The sequence below is a fragment of the Leopardus geoffroyi genome, chromosome E1 (genome assembly GCF_018350155.1).
Source record: "Leopardus geoffroyi isolate Oge1 chromosome E1, O.geoffroyi_Oge1_pat1.0, whole genome shotgun sequence".
NCBI lineage: Eukaryota > Metazoa > Chordata > Mammalia > Carnivora > Felidae > Leopardus > Leopardus geoffroyi.
Genome location: NC_059330.1, coordinates 54,897,754 through 54,919,983, shown reverse-complemented (window position 1 = coordinate 54,919,983; position 22,230 = coordinate 54,897,754). Strand labels below are relative to the sequence as shown.

Genomic DNA, 22,230 nt, shown 5'->3' with positions numbered 1-22,230 from the left:
TCTGTGTATGGGTGTCCTAATCTCTTCTTACACGGACACCAATCACATTGGATTAGGGCCTACCCTAATGGTAAATGACCTCATTTTACCCCAATCACCTCTTTAAAGACTATCTCCAAACACATATGTGGGGTTAGGACTTCCACGTATGAATCTGGGTGGGGACACAACCCAGCCAGTAACAACGCATCCATGTGTGTGCCCGTTGTGTTTGTTCCTAGTAACAGCTTCCCTTTCTAGAATTCCTTCCCCATTTCCTATCTTGTCTAGAGAGACCCTGGGGTGTGGTGAGGGTGACCAGACATCCCTTTTTTATGTCTGATGTGCTGTGATAGCAACTAGTTTCCCCTTTCATCTTCAGTGACATGACTTTTGGACAACAAGCAAATTCAGAGACCTGGCCCCTCTCCTGACTCCACAGTCATGCAGCCATGGGACCTGGGGCAACAAAAGTACTTGCTTCTCTAGTATGGTCTTTCTATAAACCCGTAAGTCAGCTTAGATGATCATGTAGATACCTTTCGCCTCTAACTGTGATTCACATTGTGTTATAGCAAGAAAGAAATATCTTTGATATTTATTGAATGGATTTCTTTGAATAAAGATGAAGTTTTACGTAAAAAAATGGGGCATCAGTTTAGATGTCAAGTTATTAGAAAAATTTATGTTTAAAAGCTATTTTTTTTGATCCTCTAAGAATGAAGACCTTCCCAAGAAAGCCTGGGAAAGTGGGTGCTAAGTTCACACACCTGAAGTCAGCCCAGATGACATTTTTCCTTGCGAGAGCTAAGCTTGCAAGGCAAAAGAGGGCAGAGAGGACTTTTTCCATTGTTATGGAACCAGACTGGAACGCTGGCGGAAAAGCCAACTGGCACTCAGAGATCTTGGTAGATAGGAGATTTATGTAACACCGGTGGGCTCAGAGGAGACCGTTTCTCCAAAGATCTGAGCCCTGAGCACAAGCATGGGAGACAAAAATAGTCTATTACTTCCGCATTCCGCATTAGTAGTAATTTGGCACAAGGCAAGCAGGGCAGGAAGAAGAATCCGGAAAAGGGGTCTATAAGCTAGAAACTAGAGTTTGTGTTAGTCTTGTAGGCCATCTTATGGTGCATAGCTTTACTTATTTTCCCAACACCATGAATTCATTGTTGAAATTGGGCATTGATCCCCGCTTTCAATCTCTAATTTCAAAGTATTGCTTGTGTTGTAAACAAACAGTCCCCAAAAAGAGTTGCTTGTGGGAAGCCCTCCCCACCACTCCCAACTTAATACCTAACCTAACTGCAGTTTCAGCCTCTCCCAGGAGTGGAATTTTAAGCCAATCAATCTGGAATTTCCTAATGAGCATTAGTGAAGGAATTTGCATGATAAGACCTCCTGCTTCCCCCCCCTCTCCCAACTAAGGAAAGGTGACCTTGCCTGAAATAATCCTTATTTTCTTTTGCTGATAACTTCCTTGCCCCACCATCCTTCTTATAAAAACCTTCTATTTTGTACAGCTTCCAGGAGCATCTCTTTACTTGCTAGATGGGGTGCTTGCTACCTGATTTGTAGAGGCCACCTTGAGGCAACAAGGCTTTGGCTCTGGAAAACTGAGCCAAGGCAAAAGGCCCACAGTGACCTGAGGCAAACAGGCTCATTAAGTGACCCACCTGGAAATAGCCATAGTCCCTTACAGACCAGTTACAACCACACACAGTTTATAAGATTACTAAAAAGCAGAAAAGTCCTTACATTCCATGACTGAGCACTCCACTCCACAACTCTGGCCCTTACCACTGCTTCCTGGCAGACGGTCTCTCTTTTGCTATCCTACCCGCTGCCCCCTTGCAAGTGTATTCAATAAACTTCTCTTTTGTTCTGCCTTGGGGGGATTCTTTCACCACCTGTACTGCCAGCCCCGACCTGATCAGGATGCTCCACATGATTTATGATAGTAATGATGTGGGGCCTGGAGCTAATGGCCAAGAAAGAATTCCTGAGATTTTTTTTTTTTTTTTTTTGGTGCCAAAAGGTGCCTTTATTTATTTTATTTATTTAAAAAATCTTTTAATTTATTTTGAGAGAGAGAGAGAGAGAGAGAGAGAGAGAGAGACAGCGTGTGAGCAGGGGAGGGGCAGAGAGAGAGGGAGACACAGAATCTAAAGTAGGCTCCAGGCTCTGAGCTGTCAGCACAGAGCCCAACGCAGGGCTCAGATTCATGAACCATGAGATCATGACCTGAGTGGAAGTTGAATGATCTATGACTGAGCCACCCGGGTGCCCCTTTTATTCTAGCGTGGGCTCAGGACCTTTGGGCAGAAAGAACTGCATTTCAGTTAGTGGGGGTTAAGGATAGCAGAGGTCTCTAAGGAATTTGTGCATGTGAGAAGCAAGGTCTCCAGGACCTTGAAGGGCTAGCCGCTAAGACAAGATTATTTACTACCGTCTAGTAAAACGTCAGTCACGAGACCCTTCAGATGTATGTACATCAGTGGGCCGTATGTTTGACAGATGATTGCTACCATATGTCTTGGGGGGGTGTTTTCGGCTCTCAGAGGGAAGTAACGCCAAGGAGAGAGCAGAGCTGTAGTGGTAAAACATTAAAGGAAGTCCTTGAGGGAGCTTCAGAAGCGTTAGAGTCTGTATGCCTCAGGGAATCTGCCTGGAGGCGACAATCCACAGCCCTGTCCAGTCTTTGGTCCTTTTTCTCCCACCAATAATAATAATAATAATAAATAATAAAGCCTATTAAATCTTCAAATTTAGTCAGTTGAACTTTTGTTTTTTTAACACTTGGTTAATGCAAAATAATCTTATCCCATTGGCAGAACATTCTTTTGTGTCCCCCAAACCTTTTCCAGGCTGCTCTCTTTCCTCCTGATCAGTTCGTGCTCATTAAACACCACTAAGGGGCAGATGTGGGGCCAGGTACCAGAGACACGGGAGTGAACGAGGCAGAATCCCGCAGAGTGCTGCATGCAGTGCAGGCTGCAGATGATGCCACCTGCACTTACAAGTTCATGGCCGAATGTGTGCGGGGCACTGTGGCAATACATAGAGGTTGATCTGACCCAGCTTTGAAAGGCACTCCCAGGAGGCTATCTGCGCCCTGTTGGGTAAAGCTGCAAGTTCTGGCTCTCCACTGGGCCTGCACTGCTTAGATCCCTGTCTGGGAGGGGCTCTGTGCCTCGCTGCTCCCGGACACCCCGCCCTGTGCTGCGCTGGGTGGGCGGGGCTGCCATTTTCTCTGTGGTTTGGCCAGACCGTAGGAAAGTTGCCCTCTAAGCTGTTTTGCTAGATTGTCCATTTCCTGGTTCTTTGGCAAGAGAGATGGTTTTTGTTGAGGTTCTTTCACCCTTTTTTCCCGGTGCCTGTTAATATATCCTGATTGCTGTCTTCTCCAGTCTGGGGTATTTCCAAGTTTGGGGTATATGAAGCCAAAAGAAAACCCAGAGAACTTACCAATTCATTTGTTATTCCTTGACTCTCAAGGTCCCTTGCCAGTCTACTTTCTCTTCACCTTTCAGAACCTTCCTATTTTTGTTTTATGTGTCAGATCCAGGGGTTAGATGTGCTTTAGGGGAGGGATAGGGAAAAAATGGACTATCTTCCTGGAAGCAGAAATGCATGTTTCTAAGGACTAGGCATAGACATGGCTTACTTTGTTTCTGATGACATTCCCCTGCAGAGCCTCTGTCTCATGGTCCCTCTGGATGTGGGTGAAAGTGAGTTTCACCACTTCCAGGCCTGCCCATAAGACATCTACACAATACCCACCCCCACAATGCATGATAAAAACAGGGACCAGTATTGAAGGTGTTGGCATTGTATGCTGGAAAGAGTCTAGATCCTTCCACTTGGAGAGTTCCCTGACTTTCTTTACTGTGCAAAGTAGGCAAGAAATAAGCCTGTATTGCATTGAGCTACTGAGATCTTAGGACTGTTACAGCAGCTAATATTTATGTAGACCAGTGCACCATGTCCCTTCTCTTTTCTTCACTTTCTCCCCTAATGAGGCTGGACCTCAAGGTTCATCTATGCAATGTTTATCATGTTACTTTCCCACCTTGTCTTCTGCCTCACAAATCCCAAACTGTTCACTCTCTATCACTGCAGCTGTACATTTCCTTGTCTTATTCTGGGGTGACTGAGTGCTACCGGGGGCAATTCAGTGATGGTGCCAGTTAGCACCACCCTCTCAGTCTCAATTAACTGGGCTCTCAGCAGCCCTTAGCAATCCCTAGACATGCTCCTGGTCAGCTCCCTCTCCGTTTTCTCTAGCCACTATCCTAACACTTTCCTCTCATTCTCTACTTCCCATTTCAACTCCTTGCTTCTCCTCAGAGTGGAAAAAATCTTCAGAGAGGTATAAGCTTCCTCAGCCTTCTGTGCTCTCATTTAATGAGCTTCTCTAATGCTTCCTCTCTTTTCTTTCTTTTTTAAAATTTTATTTATTTATTTATTTATTTATTTATTTATTTATAAATTTACATCCAAGTTAGTTAGCATATAGTGCAACAATGATTTTAGGAGTAGATTCCTTAGTGCCCCTTCTCCATTTAGCCCATCCCCCCTTCTACAACCCTTCCAGTAACCCTCTGTTTGTTCTCTATATTTAAGAGTCTTATGTTTTGTCCCCCTCCCTGTTTCTATATTATTTTTGCTTCACTTCTCTTATGTTCATCTGTTTTGTATCTTAAAGTCCTCATATGAGTGAAGTCATATGATATTTGTCTTTCTCTGACTAATTTCGCTTAGCATAATACCCTCTGGTTCAATCCACATAATTGCAAATGGTAAGATTTCATTCTTTTTGATTGCCTAGTAATACTCCATAGTATATATACCATATCTTCTTTATCCATTCATCTGTCGATGGACATTTGGCTCTTTCCATACTTTGGCTATTGTTGATAGTGCTGCTATAAACATTGGGGTGCACGTGTGTCGCGACCGGTGCGACAAACACCGAGGTCAGGGTCCTGAGGGTAGGGGAATGCAAGAAAAAAGAGAGAAGAGAAAGTTTGGGAATAGGAGGGTCCCCTGGGCTGATGGCCCAAGTGATGGCTTTATTGTTGCTGTACACAATCTTTTATAATATAAGACTCTTATGGATCAGGTCATTCTAAGAATAAACAGGTTTCACATGATCACTGCCAGCCAAAACATTTAGTTCTGTATACCTTGTGAACTTTGTGAACAGGTCACAAGACCTTGTTGATAGATTGCTAGCAAAACACAGTTCCCATGTTTGTGTCTATCTGACTCGGGGTAGAAAAAGGGAGGTAGCATTACTGCCAACACCTGCAGACCACAGGCTTCAGGAATTAACTCTCTCAGCCTTGACAAGGCTTTCGTATGCCCTTGAAAGTGGGGGAATGGGAGGGGGAACCACCGGGTTGGCGTGAGTCACCAGGGAACGTTGCTCGACCCGGTCTCAGCCTGGCACCGGGGCCCGGTCCCCCACACACGTGCCTCTTCGAAGTAGCACACCTGTATCCCTTGGATAAATACCTAATAGTGCAATTGCTGGGTCATAGGATAGTTCTATTTTTAATTTTTTGAGGAACTTCCATACTGTTTCCCAGAGTGGCTACACCCAGTTTGCATTCCCACCAGCAGTGCAAAAGAGATCCTCTTTCCCTGCATCCTTGGCAACGCTATCATTGCCTGAGTGGTTATTGTTAGCCATTCTGGCAGGTGTAAGGTCGTATCTCATTGTGGTTTTGGTTTGTATTTCCCTGATGATGAATGACATTGAGCATTTTTTCATGTGTCGGTTCGCCATCTGGATGTCTTCTTTGGAGAAGTATCTATTCAGGTCTTTTGCCTGTTTCTTCACTGGATTATTTGGGTTTTTTATTTGATTTTTTTTGGCGTTGAGTTTGATAAGTTCTATATAGATTTTGGAAACTAACCATTTATCAGATATGTCATTTGCAAATATTTTCTCCCATTCTGTTGGTTGCCTTTTAGTTTTGCTGATTGTTTCCTTCGCTGTGCAGAAGATTTTTATTTTGATGAGGTCCCAATGGTTCATTTTTGCTTTTGTTTCCCTTGCCTCTGGAGACATGTTGAGTAAGAAGTTGCTGTGGCTGGGGTCAAAGAGGTTTTTTCCTGCTTTCCCCTCTAGGATTTTGATGGCTTCCTGTCTTATGTTGTGTCTTTCATCCATTTTGAGTTTATTTTTGTGGATGGTGTAAGAAAGTGGTCCAGGTTCATTTTTCTGCATGTTGCTGTCCAGTTTTCCCAGCACCATTTGCTGAAGAGACTGTCTTTATTCCATTGGATATTCTTTCCTGCTTTGTCAAAGGTCAGTTGGCCGTACGTTTGTGGGTCCATTTCAGGGTTCTCTATCTGTTCCATTGGTCTGAGTGTCTGCTTTTGTGCCAGTACCATACTGTCTTGATGATTACAGCTTTGTAATACATCTTGAAGTCCAGGATTGTGATGCCTCCAGCGTTGGTTTTCTTTTTCAAGATTGCTTTGGCTATTTGGGGTCTTTTCTGGTTCCATATAAATTTCAGGATTGTTTATTCTAGTTCTGTGAAGAATGCTGGTATTATTTTGATAGGGATTGCTTCCTTTATTTTCTATAACCCAATTTCCCCTTCTTTCCTCTAGTCTGGAGAGACATTACCTTCTATCTCTTGAAGTATGTGAGTTTCCTAGAGCTGTTGTAATGAAGTACCTTGAACTGAGTGGCTTAAACAGTAGAAATCTATTGGCTCACAGTACTGGAGGACAAAAGTCCAAGATCCAGGTGTCATCAGAGTTGGCTCTTTCTGAGGGTTTCTGGTGGTTTGCTGGCAATCTTTGGCATTCCTGATCTCTGCTTTGTCTTCATGTGGTGTTCTCCCTGGATTCATCTTGGGGTTCAGATTTGCCCTCAGCTCTTTTCTCCAACACTTGCATCTCCATCTGTGTCTGTAGCCTAATGAATTGTACCAGCCTCTGCCAAAGACAGAAAAATATTATCAATTGCATTTGTGAAGTGCCCAGCCATCAAATACTGGCGATTCTGCCACATCTCTGCCAGCTGTGGTCTCTATGCCACACCAGGGATAGTCATGATCTGTTTAGGAAGTTGCAAGAAATCCCAACAGTTTTCCTGCTTTCGCTTTTATGGATTTCTACTCCTTCCTCCATGCCCTCCTTTCCAGACGCAGCTCTTGCTTTTTTTTGATGTACAGTTCTTTCGTGTGTGTGTTTGTTGTGATAAAATATACACATAATATCTATCATCTTTACCATTTTAAGTGTACAGTTCAGTGGCATTAAATATATTCACATGGGGCGCCTGGGTGGCTCAGTCGGTTGACTGTCTGACTTCAGCTCAAGTCATGATCTCATGGTTCGTGGCTTTGAGCCCCACGTCGGGTGCTGTGCTGACAGCTCAGAGCCTGGAGCCTGCTTCAGATTCTGTGTCTCCCTCTCTCTCTGCCCCTCCCCTGCTCTCTCTCTCTCAAAAATAAACATTAAAAAAAATATTCACATGGTTGTGCAGCCCTCACCACCGTCCACCTCCAGAATTCTTTCATCTTGTGAAACTGGAACTCTGTCTCTATTAAACTTATCTCCCCCTTCTCCTCCCCCTGTGCCAGCCCCTGGCACCCACCATTCTGCTTTCTGTCCCTATGATTGTGACTATTCTAAGTACCACATGTAAGTGGAATCATACAGTATTTGCCTTTTCGTGACTGGCTTATTTCATGCAGTGTAATGTCTTTGGGGTTCATCCATGTGTAACATAGTATAGCATTTCTTTCCTTTCCAAGGCTGGATAATTCCATTGTATATATATGCCACGTTTTGTTTATCCATTCATCTGTCAATGGACACTTGGGTTCCTTCTACATTTTGTCTGTTGTGACTAATGCTACTGTGGACATGCTACTCTTTGAAACTCTGCTTTCAGTTCTTTTGGGTATATGCCCAGAACTGGAATCACTGAATCATATGGTAATTCAATTTTTGATTTTTTGAGGAATCACCAAACTGTTTTCCACAGTGATTGTATCATTTGACATCTCCACCAACAGTGCACCAGGGTTCCACTTTTTCCACATCCTCATCAATGCTTGTTTTCTGTTTTTTTAGATAGTAGCCATCCTAATGGGTGTGAGGTGGTGTCTTGTGGCTTCGATTTGCATTTCCCTAATGATTGTGATGTTGAGCACCTTTTTATGTGCTACTGGTCAATTAAATATCTTTGGAGAAATGTCTATTCAAGTCCTCTGTTTTTCTGTTTTTGTTTTTGTTTTGAATTAAGTTGCTTGCTTTTTGTTGTTGAGTTGTAGGCGTTTTCTCTATATTCTAGATATTAATCCCTTTGAGACATATGATTTGCAAATATTTTGGGTTTTTTTTTTGTGTGTGTGTGTGTCTCTCTCTCTCTTTCTCTCTCTCTCTCTTTTTTTTTTTTTTTTTTTTTGCTGCAACTTTGCTGGAACATGGGGCCCTTCCTAAGTGTGCTAGTTGGGTAATCCTAGCTGAACGTGCGTGTGGGTGGGGGCTATGATGAAAATGCCACTGCCACAGCACCTCACCCTCCATTGATGCTCAGGGTGTCCCTGGAGTGGACAGAGCTGACAGTGAAAGTTGGTGACTCAAGGGTGAGGTACAGCAATGGGGCCAACAGCCCTGGGGCTTTGTTTAGAAGGCAGAATGTAGACTTGAGAAGGATGAAGACAGAACCACCTGCTGAAGCCTGAGAGAGAGGAAGAGCAGAGTGGAGGGAGGGAAGGGAGAAGTGAGGAAGAAAGGAGGTAAGGCAGCCTGCTTGCTGGCTCTTCTGTCTTTGTGAGTAATGATAATTTTGCATTCTAAGGGAGGTTCCTTGTCACTCTCACTTGTTCTAACTGAGCTGAGAGTTTTCCTGAACTCCAGGGAGTAGGTGAGGTAGCAGCACTTACTTTGGACAACACTAAGATCTACCTTGAGTTGACTGGCAGGGGAGTGAGGAGCTTGTAGGAATGAGTGATTCAGTTCAGCCAAGGGTAAGGGGTAAGTCAAGAGTCCAGCTGAATGAAGTGGTCGTTCCTTCAACAAACTCAGTATGTGCTTTGCATCACTGAGGTAACACAAGGTGAGAGAAAGAGCACCTGATCAGAGTTGTAGGGTTCTGGGTTCTGGGTTGGCTTTACATCTGATCACACAGGCTGGCCTTGTTCAAATCCCTTAACTTTTGGGCTTTGGTTTCTTCAACCCTAACTTGAAAGGATTGGCCTACATCAGTCAGTAGGCTATGATGAATTACTAGGTTAAAACATCAGGGGCGCCTGGGTGGCCCAGCAGGTTAAACATCCAACTCTTGATTTCGGCTCAGGTCATGATTTCACAGTGCATAGAATTGAACATCTCCTCTACACTCTCTTTCTCAAAATAAATAAGCCTTTAAAAATTGGAATAAATAGAAAACATCTTAGTGCACAGTATTATTTTTTGAGACTTTTGTTTCAGACATAAATATGGGTGGTAATTCTGGGCTGAAATGTAACACTTATTTCTTATTGTGGGTTTTAGGTGAAAACTTTTTTTAAATGTTTATTTATTTTGAGAGAAAGAGAGAGTGCGCACGTGCAAATGGGGGAGGGCCAGAGAGAGGGAGAGAAAGAATCCAAAGCAGGCTCAACACTGTCAGTGCAGAGGGGACTGCAGTACCGACGAGACTCAATCTCATGAATCATGAGATCACAATCTGAGCCAGTATTGAGTCTGATGCTCAACTGACTGAGCCACCCAGCTGCCCTCAGGCGAAAACTTTTAAGAGCACCGGAGAGGTAGATGAAGTTCCTTTCCAGCAACCACATTTTTGTATTTCTAGGTTAGTTATCAAATACCCCAAGTACATAATATTTTTAAACAACTTTTCTCCTCATCTGTGCACACACACACACACAGACAGATTTTTCCAGGGATCTTCCTTATTTTTCATTTTGAGAAATTAAAAAGAGATGTGATCGCAAGGGTAGGAGTGGAAGGCGGAACAAACAAAGAGAAGCAAGTACTTGGCACTGAGTTTCTGGAGGACTGTGGGGTCCAGTGCACCTTTCCTCCTGTAGATACAGTGGAGGAGCGATCCACTGAGGCCAGAAGATGTGTCTTTCCAGTGCCTTCCTGCTCCTCTGCCTTCCGGGTGAGTGCGCCTTGGGGCAGGGGCATGTCTACTCCGTGGAGCTGGAGATGACGGGGAGGAAGAGAATCTACAGAGACAGATCCATATAGGAGGTGTGGAAGGCTGGGAAGATCTTCCTGGAAGATTCAAAGTTTTGTTCTACTTACTTGATTCTCCCACCTATCCTCCCTTGGGAATGGAGAAGGGAAATATTATTATCCTCTGGATAATCACCCACTTGACTTTTCCTGACTTGGGGCATGACCCCTATCTGCCAGTGATTCTTCTATGTGTAGAATCATGTGTTGCTCTTGTCAGGGAGAGAAAGGGGTTGACTTAAGGCTAATCAGCACATGGCTTCAGCCTCTCCCAGCTCTTATTGACTTTCCTCTGTGTCTCTGCTCCCACTTAACTCCTGGGGTGGAGGGGAAGCATCCTGTACCCCTCGTCCCCCCACAACCTGGGGAACACCAGATTACCCACTGTGGGGTCCTCACTCAGAAAAGAGTGTTCCAGCTTTAGTCCTGTAACTTGAGAGAAACTCCATCTCTCTCCCTTCTGTCCTCTGTGTTCAGATTCCAAATCCCACTCTTTGTAATGCTGTGTTAACATGAGGATTATTGAAGCCCGGACATGACATGGGATAGTCAGAGATGAGTCCCGCCAAAGGCGGCTTCGAGGATTAAACCCATTAACCCATTAACACATGTAAAGAGCATTGAACAGTGCCCGCTCCTTCCTAAACTCTGAATCAAACTTGCTATTATAATAAGGACAGTGCTGGATCCTTGCTCAATTTTCTCTCACTCCCCCTCTTAACAGAGGAGAGCCAGGTTGGGCCTATAACAGAGTGAAAAATCACCCAAGAGAAATGATTCAGACTAACATCACCTCCAGAGACTCAAGAAGGTCAAAATGGCTTGGTGGGGGCTGGGGGAGGGGAGAGATGAGTGTGGAAGGAGGATTTGAGAGATGAGTATGTGTGTTGTGTGGAGGGAAGTTGATTTGCCATAGAGGAAAGATTTTTTCTGGTCTGCTAGAAAAGCAGGAGAAAATTCATCTTGCTCACAGATCTGAGGGGAACACAGCTGCCCATGTAGCCACGTGTTTGTTCAGCTAGGCATGTTTCCTGTAGAGGGGTGAGCATGGGAGGATGTGGGGGGCACCCAGGGATGGGGAATGGTGTCTCTGTTCATTGAAGGTCGCTGCAAGTTGGTGAACAGGGGCCAGGAGCTACAGGATGCACTGGATAAGGTGTGGGGGTTTGTGTTTTTCAGGCTATTTCACTCTGAGCATTCCCAGGATCTTAAAAGGCACAACGGGAGGAACATTGGTGATGGAGTGCCGGTACAATGTGGGAGAGGAGGGTCACAGGAAGTTCTGGTGCCGAGGGCCCAACTGGACAGACTGTGTCCGAGTCATTGAAACAGAACAGATGGCAGGGCAAGAGGTGAGGCGTGGCCGAGTAACCCTTCGAGACAACCCCAGAGAGCACCTTTTCCATGTGATCCTGGAGGACCTGGAGGAAGGAGATGCAGACACTTACTGGTGCGGGGTGGACAGGGCCACAAGTGTCCCCCAGGCCCCGGTGGCTGTGACTGTTTTTCCAGGTAATCCCTTCCCACACCCTTTGCCTGCATAGGTTGAGGTCATGGGTGCCCAGTCTCTCTTGCTGAGGAGTGAAAGGAGGCTCCAGCCAAGGCCCATGACTGGCTATCCAGGGGGACAGGAATGCACCTGTGTGTGAGCACAGGCATCTGTAAAAGCCTGTGTCCGTGCCTACATGTAAGTGTGACTGGTGAAATAAGTCGGGTTGCATCTTGAGCCCTGGAGTCAGAAAGCTGTGTTCAAGTCTCAGCTGTGCCACTTGTGGGCTGTGCGACTTGGGCAAGTTACTTAACTGGTTTGTGCCTCAGTTTCCCCATTAGTAAAACTGGAGAACAATAGTGTTGCTGTACAGTGATTGAGAGCATTAAATGAGTTGGTAGGGGTGAAGCGCTGATCACAGTGGCTGGTAGTTAGTTAGGACTTACAAGATGGTAGCCATTGATCCAGGCCAAACTAAAGCTGCAACACTCACATCTCCAGGTTCTGGCAGGGAAAAGTGGCTTTATTTATGGGCTTTAGAGGGTCCCCTTGTTTCTCTCCCTCAGTTATTGAAACATTATTATCTGCCTATTATGGACCTAGTCTGGCGATGTCGGGGGGAGACGGGGAAAGCAGACAGATTCAGTCTTCACAGCCCGGTGGGCTTGCAGGGAGTTGTAGATGTTGACCTTGGAGTGGAGATGAGGAAGGACAGGGACAGAGAACAGGGGAGCTTGGGAACAGTGGTAGGGCAGGGGAAGCCCATCCTTTATGGACATGCAGCCACTCACTATACAGATGGTGACAGGTGCAATGTAAGTGTGTGGGGGGGCTAGTGAGATAGGGATTAAATGGTGTTTGAGTGGAGAGGGGCTACCTTGGGTACAAGGCCCCCAGGAGGGCTCCCTCCCAAGGACGTAGCACGTGAGCTGGGTCATGGCCCCACTGCCCTATGGCTCTGCTGGGGACCCCAGCCCTGGTGTCCTGCTTCTTCTTAGCCCAGCATGAGCACAACTATGTAGTTACAGCTCCCTCACTCGGGTCCCCACTCAGAAGGGAGCACGTGAAAATCTACACCAGCATTTTTTCCATGCTTTTATTTTATGCCATATACCTGATCTGTGTGTGGGGGTGAGGGAAAGAGGGAGGGTCTGGGTCCTGCCCTCTGGAGTTTTCAGAGTCCCCACAATGATGAGAATGTGCTGGAGCTTCACCGGAAGGCCTCTTGTGGGGTTTCTTGGAGGGCTGGCTGAGGCCCCTGAAAGACCCCTCCTTCCAGCATCCCCTGCCTGTGCCTGGGATGTCTTGGTGTGAGATGGGGCTGGGGACCCCCCCCCCCCCGAAAAGTAATATGGGATTCTCCTGCCTGGTCTTGGCACCTCCCCCAGGACACTTCTCCTCTCTGTGTAACCACAGCGTCCCTTGAAGATGGGGAGATGTGCAGTGTTATGATGACTGAAGACTTTGAGCCATTGGGAGGTTGGGGCAGAGAGTGACTTGTGACCTGCTCTGTAGGCTCACCGACAGTATCAATGATGACCACTGAGACATTGGCCAGCATGGGAGCCCCAGCTCTGACCAGTCACATGGCCAGCCCTGGCCTTCCTGCCTGGTAAGAAAAGCCATGTCCCTGCAGGAGGGTCCCACAATCCTGGCTTTATAGTTTCCTGGTGGGGATGCAAGCTTGGGGTTCCCCTGGCTTTGGTGTGACACCTTAGTACCTGCTGCAGGTCCCAAGGAGAGCCAGGGCCCCTGTACCTGGCCTCTGCTTTGGTTCTCTGCTCTGTCTCCTTCCCCGTCTCTAAGTGTGAGGGTGTTAGTAGCCAGTGTTTGGGTTCCCATTCCAGCTCTACTTTTTATTAACAGGGTGATGACACTGGGCAAGTCACTTAACCTCTGCATGTCTCAGTTGCCCCATCTGTAAAATGAGGATTATTTGGGGCACCTAGGTGTCTTAGTCGGTTAAGTGTCTGACTTTTGACTTCGGCTCAGGTCATGATCTCACAGTTCATGAGATCGAGCCCCTTGTCAGGCTCTGCGCTGACAGTGTGGAACTTGCTTGGGATTCTCTCTCTCCTTCTCTCTCCGCCCCTTCCCTGCTCTCTCTCTCTCTCTTAAAATAACCAAATAAACATGACAAAAAAATAAAATGAGGGTGGTTCTAGTGACTAAGGTTGTTCTCGTTATTTGTGGTTGTTTTATGCCAAAAACTAGTAAAAAAATATAATCATTTATGATGTTCACGGATTCTGTGAGTCAAGCATTTGGACAGGATACAACATGGAAATTTGTCTCTGCCCCAGGATGTCTGGAACCTCAGCTGGAATCCCATATGTGGCCTCTGCATGTGGTCTGGGCTTCCTTACAATATGGTGGCTGGGTCCATGAGCAAGTGTTCCAAGACAGCCAAGTGGGCCCTGTCTCCTTCTCCTGACCTATTCTCAGAAATCATGCATTGCTTCTATGTTCTGTAGTCAAAGCAATCACCAGTCCATCCAGCTTCAAAGGGATGAGAAATAGATTCCACCTCTTGATAGAGAAGAGTCAGGCTTCTGGAAGAGCATGTGGGACTAGAAATATTGCTGTGACCATTTTTGGAAAATACAACCTGCCACAGACATGATAACAGAACAGCCTTACAGAGTCCCTGTGAAGAATACATTAAGGGAATAGGGTGAAGCATGGAGCCAGGGCTCCCCACATAGTGAGCCATTCTCCCTTTTCTCTCTTCTGTCTCTCTGTCCTGGGGAACAACTTATCAGAACCAGCATGGCAGGGGGGGGCACTGATGATGGTCCATGACTTGTGTGCTGGGTTCAGAGTCCAAAGGTGGGGTGCAGAGTGGCCTCTCACTAATGCACTGTAGTCACTTTCTTCTGACCCTATTTCCTCCACTAGGCCCTTCCTGTTCTTTGCCAGCTTCCTATTCCTGGTCTTGCTGAAAGTCAGCCTCTTCCTGAGCTTCAATTATGCTGCCATTTGGTTGGCCTGGCTTCAGCGTCACCTCTGAGGACGATGGTCTGCCCAGCCCAGTGTAACTGCAGCTCACTCCCCAGTGACTCCCTGTCTGGTGACACAGTTCCTGGCCTCTCTGCTCCAAACTCAGCCTGGACCCATCCCTGGGATGTGAAGCCAGAAATGAATCAGCCCCAGCAGAGACTTTTGTGCCTGGGCATTGAGTCATCTTTGCCGGATCCTTTCCCGGGCTGGTCTGACAGCAGACACCAGGACTCCATGTGAGGATATGGGCTGTGGACTGAGATGGATGTGTGTTCAAACTTCAGTGCTTACAACATGACCCAGTAGAGGTTTTTGATGGCTCTCATCATCTGTTTCTTGGATTTGTACATAATTGAGATAATACATGGAGGACATTGGCTGTGTAGGAGCTTCCACATGGAGCTGCCATGGCAATTGCTGGTTTGGGTCCAGGGCACAGGGAGGAGGGTAAGCAGTTAAGGGACCTGGGAGGAGCAAGCCAGGCCTCCTGCGACTTCTGCTTGACTCTGGGCACAATGTGGGCAGGTGGTTAGCCCCCAGAGGTCTCACCCACATCTGTCTGTGCCAAATATGCATTCAGCAAATGGGAGAAGGGGATGAAGAATGTGGGTCTTGCTTTAAATGGCAGCTGAAAGCACCATCCCTATGTGCAGCAGGTTCTAGGAAGAGGATTTTCTTGTGACAAGCTGCAAACAGAGCTGCTTTGGGGCAGTGAGTGTCCAGGCACGAGGGGGCCTGACCTGGCTCTAGCCTGAACCCCTCCCCGCTCCTTCTCTCTCTTTGTCCCTCTGTCCTCCATCCTCAGTGGCCTCTGTCCTGAGGAGGAGTTCCTTTCTCTTTCCTTAAGGTTCAGCCCTTATGCCCAGGGTACAGAAATCACATCTTATCTGCTATTCTTTTTGATACTCCTTTCCCCTGGATTTGTGTGATCTACAGAAGAATCCCACATGCCTTCTATGCCTTCATCCAAGGTGTTGCTAAAAATACTGAACAGGTGGGGCGCCTGGGTGGCTCAGTCGGTTGAGCGTCCGACTTCGGCTCAGGTCATGATCTCATGGTCCGTGAGTTCAAGCCCCGCGTCAGGCTCTGTGCTGACAGCTCAGAGCCTGGAGCCTGTTTCAGATTCTGTGTCTCCCTCTCTCTCTGACCCTCCCCCGTTCATGCTCTGTCTCTCTCTGTCTCAAAAATAAAATAAACGTTAAAAAAAATTAAAAATACTGAACAGGTGACCTCCCAGGTGGAACCTTTGGTCATCTGACTGCAGGTGTCTTGACGTCTTTCCTGCAGGATGAGGAATGTGGCAGGCACCCTGACACTGTCCTTCTAGACAGGTGTGACAACAGGCTATCAGTTGGTTACTGCCTCACTTCTAGTTGAATAAATATATCCTCACACTTTTTCATGAGTTAATTAGCAAGACAATAGGCCCTTTAACTCCTAGCACCCTAAGTAAGTGGCTTTCTCTGTACCGAAGGTCTTATAAAGAGGCCTAGTCAGAGCTAAGGGGAAATGAGTGTGGGATGAACCCACTTGCTTCTAATGAATAGGATATGGCAAATTAACAGGATGCCACTCTGCTATTTGGTTACAAAAAGACTCGGGGGTGCCTGGATGGCTCAGTCAGCTAGGCATCTGACTCTTAATTTCTGCTCAGGTCATGATCTTGCTGTTGTGAGGTTGAACCCTGCATTAGGCTCTGTGCTGGGTGTGGAGCCTGCTTGTGATTCTCTCTCTCCCTCTCCCTCTGCACCTCCCCTACTCACTCTCACGCACACACTCTCTCTCTCAAAAAAAAAGTCTCTGGTTTCTGTCTCACTGGCTTTCACTTACTTGCTATGATGGAAGCCAGATGCCATGTTGCGAGCATGTTGGGAGGACCATATGGCAAGGAACTGAGGGGGCTTCTCACCAATATCCATAAAAGCCTTGAGTTCCATGGTCTGTGAGCAACTGAATCCTGCCAGCAACTACATGAATGAACTTAGCAACTGACCCATCCTCAGTTGAGCCTTCAGATGAGAATGTGGTCCCATTCAACACTGCAGCCTTCTGCAAACCCTGTAAACAAAGTCATGCACAATTTCTGTGGAATAGTATATATTATTGTTTTAAGCTAAATTTTGGGGTAATTTGTTATGCAGCAGTAGGTAACTTTGATCCCATGAGTTGCCTAAGAGTAGGACCAGGAATGAAGGTTTATCTTTCTGCCTTCTCAGGCTCTAGCACAGTGTTGACACACAGAACATGCACAGGAACGTTGGTTGCAGTGATGGGAAGTCACTGGTGAATCCAGGATTACCCCATCAGGGCAGGAGGCAGAGACAGATCAATGCACATGCTCCATTTGAGGAGTGTGCAAAGAAAGGTTTAATGCAGTGTGTCTCTTTCATTCAGCTCTTACTTATCTCCAGGAATGCCCAGGGCCATGTCAGTGACTCTTGGCCAGGTTAGAGTTAGGGTTAGGGTTAGGTTTAGGTTTAATGACTTAACTCCTGGAATGCTCACATTGTCACCAATGAGTGAAATTATTCTGTAAACCCGAGACAGTGGGTTAGGATGTAGTGGGTGGTCAACATTGTTCCATGTCATCATGAAGATGCTGGTGCCTGGATTGTAGGTACTTTATCAACTCTCTTTAAGAACTCTTGCCTCCAAACTGAAGTGGGCTTCCCTGGGTGGAGACATCTCCCACATACCTTTAGTTGGCAGCCAGAGAGAAGTGCCCATTCCCATGGCCCTTGCAGAGAAGCCTCCAACCCCACCTCTAGTGTTTGCTCATGGATAAGATTCCTGATACTCCTTTACTGTATCTTTTGCTTTAAGAAGCCTTTGCCATGACCATAACTTGTTAAGTTGTTTGAGTCCTTCCAGTGAATCACCAAACTAGTGGTAGATCATGGGACCCCTTTTGCAGAATGAAAAGGTGTTTAGGGGGCAAAAGAGGAGCTTGTTATTATGAAAGGAAGGGAACGGGCTCTCTTCATCCCTCCCTTAACTCCATTATTTGGCAGAACAGTGGCACCCCCAAAGATGTCCCCATTGTAACCCCCAAAAGAACTTGCGAATATTTTACTTTTTATGGCAAAAAAATACTTTACAGATGTGATTAAGTTAAAGATCCTGAGATCGAGAGATTATCCTGGATTATCCAGTGGGCCCAATATTATTGTAAGGGTTCCTATGAAACAGAAGCTGGAGGGTCAGAGTCACAGAAAGAGATATGATAATGGGAGCCAAGGGTGGAGTGATGTGGGGCCATGAGCCACATGCAGGTGGAAGAAGTCAAGGAAGTGGATTCTGCCCTGGAGCTTCCAGAAGGAATGAAGCTCTGCTGACACTGTGACTTTGATCCTGCAAAACTAATTTCAGACTTCCAACCTCTAGAACTTTAAGACTGGTATACATCCCCTCTCCTCTTTGTGACACCAAAAAGGGCATCTAGGTTAAGATTTGAACTGTGGAGGGATGTAAACCTTGGTTATAGCTGGACCAGAAACCATCCCCCAAGAGGACCTGTGTGTGACCACAGTGGACAGGCATTTCCCACAGGGCAGGGCTGGAGTTGTGGAAAAGCTATAGGGTTGAAAGCAGAGGACAGCCTGGGATGGAGGGGTAACTGACCTCCCAGGGATGGGTGCGCTCTGCCGTGTCTGGGTGGGGCCTCAGCAGGTGAGGGAACATGGTGCCATCAAACTCCCCTTGTGGCTGTGGTTTTGGGTCACTCTCTATTTCAGCAGGTCCTTCCCCTTTCCTGATAACTTTACAGCTTAAAATGAAGAAGTATCAGAGGAAGGAAGCAGATAACAAAATATGGACAGGAAGTGACAGTGTCCAGGGCTGGAACTCTTAGGCCAGATGTCAGACGAGAAGGATCTGGATGTTCTGGGGCTAGGGAGACAGGACCACCGGTCTATTTGTAGCTCGGCCCCCTCTCTGCCTTCAGGTGACTGGGGCTGGGACTTGCCACTTACTGAATCTTCCCTGGGAGGAGGAGGTGGAGAAAACGATGAAGGAAGTTCAGGCACACACAGGTCCCATGAGATCACCACCACCTAAGCAGATGGGCGGGAGGATATCGAGACCAGGGCTATCACTGCACGGCACAGGCTGGGGTGGGGCATTTTGTCAGTCCACAGGTGTGTGTGTGTGTGCACTTGTGATAGCAGTTGCTAACATGACACCAGGGTCTGTGCCTAGCACTTGACATCATTGATCTCATTTATTCCTAACAGTCCTTAGGAGGTGGATACCACCATCCTTATGAAGAAACTGGGGGCTACGGAGGTGCCAGGGAGGGAGAGGTGTACTCTCCTCAGCAGTGGGAGGCCAGTGGTTAAGGGGGACAACAGCCAAACTTCCCATGAGAAACAAAGTAAGGACAAGCCAGAGGCCTGATGTTTGGGTGTACAGGGCCTCACAGGAGTAGACCCCAATTCTCAAGAGGCCCAATGGAGTGGCACAACCTGTCTTGGGGCCGGGGAGGGTGACTGGGGCAGCAGTAATGTGAGTGGTCAGGTGAATGAGCCACTGTAAGGCAGAATTAGCAACGACTTGGGTGTGCAGCCACCAGGCATCCAGGATCAGGCAGCAAGTGACTGTTGATCACGCACCAGAAGGTCCTGTAGGCAGCCCCAGTTGTTGCCCTTGAGGATCCAAACAAAGGATCCTGAATTGGTCTTGAGCTGCACTGGAGAGTCTAGACAGAGGGATTTCAGTAAGATTTGAGGAATTACTTTTTTTTTTTTTTTTTTTTTTTTTTTTACCAGACTGAACAAATCCATGCCAAACTGCTGGCCAGAATCTTCTGCATGTTGCTGTCTAGTTCTCCCAGCACCATTTGTTAGAAAGACTGTCTTTTTTCCGTGGGATATTCTTTCCTGCTTGGTCAAAGATTAGTTGGCCATACATTTGTGGGGCCAATTCTGGAGTCTCTATTCTATTCCATTGGTCTATGTGTCTGTTTTTGTGCCAATACCATGCTGTCTTGATGATTACAGCTTTGTAGTAGAGGCTAAAGTCTGGGATTTGCTGGCCAGAATCGAAGGGGGAAGTCCCATCACCCAGTTTGTGAAAACTTTGCTCTGCTTAGTGAAACAGTTTCTGGTGGTAGACCCTGGCTGCAAGGATGAGACTCAATAGCCCAGTGCAGTCATTTTGCACAGCAACCTGTCAGGTTAAGTGTATGTTTACCCCAGAACCTGGAACCCGGAAATCCTGCTTTGGTGAAAATTTGACAGCAAGGAAGCCAACGAATCAGACTTCAAAAGTTTCCTCATTTTCTTTCAAAACCACCAGCAACGTCTGCATTGTCCACACTCTGGTGTCTGGATTCGAGACTGGTTTGAGGACACCATACCTCTCCACTTTGGAGACACTATTTCTATGGTAATAACTTATTACTGTACAATTGCTGAAAGTGGAGGAGAGGTCCAGACACCTGTCTTTGGGAGGCAGCTCTCTTGTGTGGCTCCAGCTCCCTGCCTCGGTCCTTTCACTTCCTTCGAATTCTTTGAGGAATTTGTAGACTGTTTTCCACCACTCTCCATTCCCATGAACAGGTATATGGGTGTTCTGACTTCTTGACATCCTTGTCAAGACTCACTCTCAGACTTTTTGATGCTAGCCACTCTAGTGGGTATAAAGCAGTGTCTCACCGCGGTTTTGATTTGCATTCTTTGATGGCTAGCATTTCCCTAATGATGTTGTCTGTGCTCCTCTTTGGACTGCCCCAGCTTTCTACCTCCTCCCTAGTGTGGTGGAGCAGATAGTAATAAGGGGAGTCTTGTCTTCTAGAAACTAAGCCTCTTCCCCTATGGCAGCTTCCCCCAAATGCATGTGTTTCAGTTTTTGGTGGAGATGGGCAGGCCCCAGCCCTAAGGGCCTCCTGCCGTCCCCTGGCAGAGTGGCTCTGGGCAGTGGGTAGACACTGGATGGTAGTTCCCATGTCATAGAAGCCATGCTGTGGATTGTGCAGCCTGTGGCCCCCAACTGCAAAGCATTGGTAAGACATTGGGGTGATGGAGGTGGGGAAGAGGCTGTGCTTCCTTTTGGGAAAGTGATCTCCCTACTTCTTGGTCACTAAGCTCTTGGTCAGTTTGCTGCTTCCTCTACTGGCCTTCCCCTCAAATCCCAAAGGATAACAAACCAGATTGGAGTTTGTGAACTTGATTTGATGAAGTCTGGTATCAGGACCTCCTTCTGCCTCTGTCTTCTTATCTATAAACTAGGAATAATGGTACCTGCCTTACAGCTTTGCTGTGAACTTCAGAAATAATTTTGGAGAACCCGTTAGCACTGTGCTCGGGGAAGAGAAGCAGTTATTGTTATAATCGGGACCCCTGCCTAGCCCCTCCTGGGTGTTGCAGTTCTACAGTTTCCTGTCTCCCTGAGATGCTGTAGGTCTGCCCAGCCCACACTTTTCTCAGAAACTTCAGATCTTATCCCTGCACTGCCAATTTCTCACTCAGCTCCCAACTGGAATATTTGATTTTCCACTTACAGGCAGAATCTTGCCAGGAAGAAAGGCCCAAACCTTTTGATGGTGGAACAGAACTCACGGATCTGGCCACCATTCCCTTCCCTTTCTCCACAGGAAGTGAGAAATATCTGTGATGCTTTGGGCTTTGAGACCCAGAAGCTTACGTTTATTAATTAAAAAAAAATTACGTGTGTCTTCTTCCAAATATTAAACTTTAGCATTTTCAATAAATGTAATAACCATATTAATAATGATGATTTAGACATAGATTCTAAAGTTTAACAGGTTTTCTACTGTTCTTTCCTTTATACCCACATCTTTTTCAAATTTCAATTCTTTGGATTGACTTCTCGGTTGGGTGGAGTACTTTGAGACTTTTTTTTTTTTAACATAGTATAAATGGATAATGCACATTTGGAGTCCTTGCATTTTTGAAATATCTTTCTGTTTTTGTCTACAAGGTAGAGCATTCTTGGACATTGATTTTCTGTCTTGAAATTCCATAGACATTACTCCACTGCATATATATTTAATTGTACACACACACACATGCATTTAATTGTATGATACACATGGAAAAGACTACATAAAACATATGTACCATTTACATAATAATCATAAAGCAATTTTTATATAGCTACCAATGAGGTCAAGAAATAGAACATTGCCAGTACCCCAGATATCTGCTTTCTGTTCATACCCTCTCCCTCCTCCACTAGATATATGCATTACTCTGATAGTTGTGACATTCATTTCCTTGATTTTTAAACATCAACCGTATTGTAGTACATTTTACATATAAGAAAATGCACCCATTTTATATGTACAGTTCAATGAGTTTTGACCATCTCCTTCCCTGTGACCAACACCACAATCAAGATGTAGGACATTATCAATTACCACAGAAAGTTCCCTTGTGCCCCTTTATAGACCATCCCTAACCCTGCTACAGGCAACTATTGATCTGATTTCTATCACCTCTATATGAATTTTATATAGTTTAGTCTTACCTACTTTGGGACTTCATATAGATGGGATAATATTGTAAATATGTTCATGACTT

The 22,230-nt window shown here is 46.1% G+C and overlaps 1 protein-coding gene across 4 annotated transcripts; it reads left to right on the top strand.

Moving 5' to 3' along the window:
- Positions 1 to 8,527: 8,527 nt before the first annotated feature.
- On the top strand, positions 8,528 to 15,005 carry LOC123604572 (CMRF35-like molecule 6). Of its 4 annotated transcripts, none has more exons than XM_045490902.1 (5): positions 8,528 to 8,753; positions 10,050 to 10,123; positions 11,380 to 11,712; positions 13,205 to 13,301; positions 14,588 to 15,005. In XM_045490902.1, exons 2-5 carry the CDS (start codon positions 10,084 to 10,086, stop codon positions 14,697 to 14,699), a joined length of 582 nt encoding a protein of 193 aa, XP_045346858.1. In that variant the 5' UTR covers positions 8,528 to 8,753; positions 10,050 to 10,083; the 3' UTR covers positions 14,700 to 15,005. The 4 variants fall into 4 exon arrangements, 3 of the variants coding, with proteins under 3 accessions (XP_045346858.1, XP_045346859.1, XP_045346857.1); XM_045490903.1 differs by lacking the exon at positions 8,528 to 8,753 and adding an exon at positions 13,993 to 14,099 and having other exon boundaries at positions 9,663 to 10,123; XR_006715362.1 differs by lacking the exon at positions 8,528 to 8,753 and having other exon boundaries at positions 9,663 to 10,123; positions 13,106 to 13,301.
- Positions 15,006 to 22,230: the final 7,225 nt, after the last annotated feature.

What these genes read in the sequence shown, in the direction of transcription:
- LOC123604572 (XM_045490902.1), top strand. Translation starts at nt 10,084, where the DNA reads ATGTGTCTTTCCAGTGCCTTCCTGCTCCTCTGCCTTCCGG. An exon ending in CCTGCTCCTCTGCCTTCCGG is followed by an intron (nt 10,124 to 11,379) that starts GTGAGTGCGCCT and finishes TGTGTTTTTCAG; the next exon opens with GCTATTTCACTCTGAGCATT. An exon ending in AGCCCTGGCCTTCCTGCCTG is followed by an intron (nt 13,302 to 14,587) that starts GTAAGAAAAGCC and finishes TTCCTCCACTAG; the next exon opens with GCCCTTCCTGTTCTTTGCCA.